The following is a 5,626-nucleotide window of genomic DNA, read 5'->3' on the forward strand; positions in this document are numbered from 1 at the left end:
TTCGGGCATTCTTGTGTAACAATAAGTTCCGAAGGGGTAGTGAAACTTGTCTTCTCCTCATCTTCTTTGTTGAGCTAGATCTAGTGGTATCCTGAGAAGCAATCTAGGAGATAGAAGCGCTTGCATCCTACTGCCTTGTCGACGAAGGTGTCTATTCTTAGCAATGGAAATGGATCTTTTTTGCATGCTTTGTTTAGATCTGTGCAGTCTATGTACATTCTCATCTTTCCATTTTTCTTTGGCTCTAGTACTACATTTGCCAGCCATTCTGAGTACTTGACTTCTCTTATGACGTTTGTGTTTAACAACCTCTGAAATTTGGCTTTTGCTGCTAAAATTCTCTCCTTTGACATTTCCCTTTGTTGTTGTTTCTTTGGCTTTATTCTGGGATTGATTTCAAGGGAGTGTTGTATAATGTCCCTGCTGACCCCTTTCAAGTCGGAGGCTGACTAGGCGAAGACGTCTTTGTTTTTGGCTAAAGTTTCTATGAGTTCTGCTTCCTCTTCTTTCGGCCGGTTGCCTCCGATCATGACCTTTCTGTCTAGGACTACATCTTCCAATGGGACTGTCTTTGTTTCTTCTTGATCCTTGAGATCTGTTTTTCCCTTCGGCATGTCTGGAGGCTCCGGTGAGTTGGTTTTGGCTACTTCGACGGAGTTGATATTGCGCTGCGATTTGTAGATGGCTCTTTCTATGTTTCTTGCCTCCTTATGACTGTCGTGGACTGTAATGGTTCCGTGCAAGGTTGGCATTTTCATACATAGGTAGCCCATGTGGATGGCTGCATTGAACTTGTTTGCAAACCCTCTTCTGAAGATGGCGTTGTAGGTGTAGTAGAGATCTACTACGTCGAAGGTCACATATTCTGTTCTTGCGTTTTCCCAACCTCCGAATGAGACTGACATGGATATTTTTCCTAATGCATCGATCCTCTTTCCTCCAAAACCAATTAATGGTGAGTCCGAAGGCTGGAACTGACTCCTTCTTAGCTTCATCTGGTCGAAGGCATTGACAAAGATAATATCTGTAGAGCTTCCAGAGTCTATGAGAACCCTACTGATTTCTCATCCTCCAATGTTAGCCTTGATTACCATGGCGTTGGCATGAGGGTAGCTTTTTCAGCTGCAAATCTTGTTCTGAGAAGGTGATTGGCGTCTTCGACCAATCTGTGTAGCGCACTGGGCCTTGAACTGCTATGTGGTTGATTAACCTAAGGTAATCTTTTTTCTGTTTGTTTGTCTGCATCTCCATCGAAGAGCCTCCGGCTATAGGCAGTATCATGCCGATGGTGGGTAGGGGTGTGTGAGGGTTGAGTTGGTTTTCTTAGGTTGGATTCGTTTTTGGGTGTTGCCATCTGTGTTGGTGGAGGCGGAGGCAATGCTCCGTCGAAGGCTTCCCAGGCGGAGGCTCTGGAACCAGGGAAAGCCCCCGCTCGGCGGCATTAGTGGATCGTGGGCCGATGACGGGTAGATGGTGGCCCAATACATTTGGTTTAGTACACTTGCATAATTGCATTGCATACCGAGTAGGAGTATATACATCGTTCCATGTTGCTCATGGCTTCTATTATTCCTGCTAAAATAAAGACACAGAGGAATGCAGCATGCATACACTACACGTACTACATTGAGGGAATTATGATTTACTGTTGCGGGCACGAAACTACGGCCTGGCCAGCTAAGGCGTCTGTACCTTGCTTTGAGACAGTGGTCTTATAATTCAATGCCATCTGGGTCCCACTGGTCATTTACATGTGGACCTAGTAGGTCTATATTACAAAATAAAATAAAATGTCCTCGTGCGCAACTAAGTCCTTTTCCAAAAGTGCACTATGCAAAAAGAAGATTTCCCGTCACATCAAACTTGCGGTACATACATGGAATATTAAATATAGACGAAATCAAAAACTAATTGCATAGTTTGCTTTAACTTTGCGAGACGAATCTTTTGAGCCTAATTAGTCAATGTTTGGACAATAATTCACAAATACAAACGAAATATTACAGTAGAGAATCGTGCACTATACAACAAACTTTGCCGAACTAAACGTGCCCTAATGCCAAATTTCCACTTGCTTGTCATTGTCATGCATGCATGCACAGCACGGGAGAGGCCTATTGTATTATCAGAGAATTTCAGTTCGTCATCCTGCCGGAGATAAGCCTGGTGTATAAAATAATGTAGTTAATCGCCAAATGATGCCTGATGCTTTTTCTTAGCTCTCTGTCTCTCTCTCTCTCTATTTCGTTTGTTCACGTAATGCAAGTAGTATCATCACTATGGTTTTTTATGTAGAAACTGCTGGTTTAACATTCTGCAGGTGGAACAAGGCAATCCTCTATTAACCTCCCTCCTGAAAAAGAGTGCATTTTTAGCTATCAAATTGTTTTTATTTTAACCATTTTAATATATTTTTATAGTATATTTGTTTAGAAATATAGTTGTTTATATTATGTTCTATGAAGTTAGTTAAATTTAAGATGTTTAAATTTTTTTAGGGGAATTTAAGATGTTTAAATGTGTACTCTTTTTAGCCATTATTAATGGCAGCCCATTAGTGGCCTGCTTCCGCAATGTCCTCAACAGGTATAGGGAACACAAAAATGCCATGACCATGAACCCATGAGCGACAGATGCCAACACAAGGTTCAGATCAATTGGGTGGGCATTCAGGGTGGGCGTTCGGTTCTCGGTTCGGTTTCGGTTTGGTTCCCTCGGTTATCGAAGAAATTCGGTTCCTAGAAAACGGGAACCGATCGGTTCCAAAAAATTTTTAGGAACCGAGCATTGCAGTTCTCGGTTATTTCGGTTCGGTTCCGGTTCTAACCGAACTAACCGAATTTTTCAGAAGACCTCAAGACAATAATAAATATACTTGTTCTAAGGCAAATTTATGCAACACTATATTCATTTTTAAAAATAATAATATATAAGAAAACAATAGCAATATAGTAACACAAATATATAGCAGTTCAAATATAAAACACTACACATAATCCTACAAAATACAAGTAAGTGAAGTATAATTCATGTAATTCGGTTCTTTCGGTTAATTCGGTTAACCGAGAGTAGGAACCAAATTTTCTTCGGTTATTTCGGTTCTTCAATATCAGGAACCGAATTTTTTGGTTCCGGTTCTTTCAGTTCGGTTTTCGGTTCTCGGTTATATTTGCCCAGGGCTGGTGGGCATGGCGCGGCACGGTATCCAGGTGTTGCCGTATTGAATGAACAAGAGCGCACACCGAGCCCGTTTCTCTTGTTGCCGCCTTAAATTCCCGTTTCTATTTCCACGGCCAAGGGTTCACACATTTTGTGAGTGATGGCCTGAATGCACGATAGATGCATGGCCAATCGCCCAATCGGGCCGGATCAATCTCTTTTTTTTTACCTCGGCCTTGTTTAGATTGAGGTTAGGAATCAGTACTTGGCACTGTAGCACTTTCGTTTGTATTTGATAATTATTGTCTAATCATGGCCTAACTAGGCTCAAAAGATTTGTCTCGTAATTTACAATCAAACTATGTAATTAGTTATTTTTTTATCTACATTTAATACTCTATGCATGTGTCCAAAGATTTGATGTGATAGAGAGAGAGTGAAAAAACTTGCAATCTAAACCAGGCCCTCCTATACAATTCTCTTTTTCGACCCCGCCACGTCCTTGCCTTGCTAGGCTTCAATGCCTTGCCCTGCTCCTTGCCTTCGTGGCTCCACTATGCCACGTGAGAGAGAAAGGGAAGTGCGTGAGAGATATACGTGTCCGTGTGGGAGAGACCGAGCGAGGAGAGGAGAGAAAAAAAATGAATGGGTGTTTTGCCAATTTGCAGATATGAATGTACATGCCAAATAGAAGCTAATAGCTACTCTCTCCGTTTTAAATTATAAGTTGTTTTAATTTTTTGGTACGCTAATTTTGCTATATCTCTATATATGACGTATGTCTAAATACATAGCAAAATCTATATACCAAAAGATTTAGATTGACTTAAAATTTGTAATGGAGGGAGTAGTCCTAATCCATCTAAAAAGGTGCTTAAGAAGTGCTAACTTAGAAACTAGGATGCTTTATATGTTCATTAATTAGGATGCCAATTAAACAAAATGCTGTAGCATTGGAATTAAAGGAGAGAGAAGAAAATTATTTCTAAGATAAGAACTTATATCTAAACGAGAACTAAGATATGAAGAAATGTTATAGGTACATGATAGAGAGAAAATACTCGTAACCATTCAGAAAAATATTTTGAAGAAACTCTTAATCAAGAATATATTTTTTCTATGTAATAAGTATAAAAACCACTTCATAGTTTTTTTTGGGTCCCTTAATCAATCAGGTCGGGCCAGGAGATATATGTAATTATTACCGGTGTGAGATTGCGTATACATGATGACGGCCTTGATTGTGTCGTGTCCTACGTACTGATGCGGGCCCGTACGTACGTTTAAATGATGGAAGAATTATTAGTACTAACTCGTACCCGTAGGCCGTAGCAATAAAACCCGATCCATTTTAATTGCTGGGCGGCTGATGTTCGATCGGAAGCAAGGCGCTACTGTCTTGGATGTTCCATGCAAAAATACCACAATAAACACGTAGTACTATTTGTCTATTAGAATGAATGAACAAGGTGACCTGAAGACGTCACTGTTAAGCGTGTCGTGTCCCTGTTTTGTTTTGTTTTTGCTGTGTTTAGTTTCCAAAAAGTTTCTCAAAAAGTGCTACAATAGCCATTACATCGAATCTTGTGATACGTGCATGGAGTATTAAATGTAGACGAAAAAAAACTAATTGCACAATTTGGTTGGAAATCGCGAGACGAACGTTTTGAACCTAATTAGTCCATGATTGAATACTAATTGCCAAATAAAAATGAAAGTGCTACGGTAACCAAATTTTCAAATTTCACGAACTAAACACAACCTTTGTTTCTTTGAATTGAAGAAGTGCGGAGAGCGAGGCCTGTAGTGTACCTAGCGTGCTGCATGCATGCAAGGGTATACTAGAGTCGCAGTGGAGGTCGATCGGATTGATGCAGCCGTATGAACAGAGGTATAAGCCAGGACGATACTTATAGACAAGTCGTGGAGGTCGACCAGATTGATGTAGCCATACTTGCTAAAGAACTCACCAAGATCTACTCTACTCCTACTCCTAAGGGGTGGCTGGAGCCAAAAAAGTAAATAGCTTGTATTTGATTGATTGTGTATCCTTTACAACAGGCCGGGGTATGATATTTATACCCGGAGCCTAAAAATGAATCGTACTCGAGTATGACTCAGTACAATCTTTGGTACGAAGAAAATATTCCTATTTTAAGATAACTTGGACTCTAATCTTTCCCTTTTGTAGAGTCTGATATGTACTTCTCGATGCCAATCATATCTCATCATCGTTATCTGCTAACGTCATTTAAAGAGAACCGATCCCAGTGTCGCATTCCGAACCGGCAGATATCATCCTTACACAATCGACTCCTTGATTGGCACAATCTTGGAAGCCTGCGAGTTCCCGCGCTCTTCTCCCAAATTTTGGTGTAAACACAAACCCCCACTTTTATTTTCCAGTGTGATGTAGACTAGGCCCGATCTTCCAAAAGGTATGATAGCGTTGATTGGTGGAGACTCG

At 40.6% G+C, this 5,626-nt stretch overlaps 1 protein-coding gene across 1 annotated transcript; it reads right to left on the reverse strand.

Annotated features, from left to right (window-relative positions):
• Positions 1 to 449: 449 nt before the first annotated feature.
• Positions 450 to 995, reverse strand: LOC136548517 (uncharacterized). Its single transcript, XM_066540011.1, has one exon. It carries the CDS (start codon positions 993 to 995, stop codon positions 450 to 452), a length of 546 nt encoding a protein of 181 aa, XP_066396108.1.
• Between the last annotated feature and the right edge of the window lie 4,631 nt (positions 996 to 5,626).

Source organism: Miscanthus floridulus, chromosome 4 (assembly GCF_019320115.1).
Source record: "Miscanthus floridulus cultivar M001 chromosome 4, ASM1932011v1, whole genome shotgun sequence".
In the NCBI taxonomy this organism is placed as follows: domain Eukaryota; kingdom Viridiplantae; phylum Streptophyta; class Magnoliopsida; order Poales; family Poaceae; genus Miscanthus; species Miscanthus floridulus.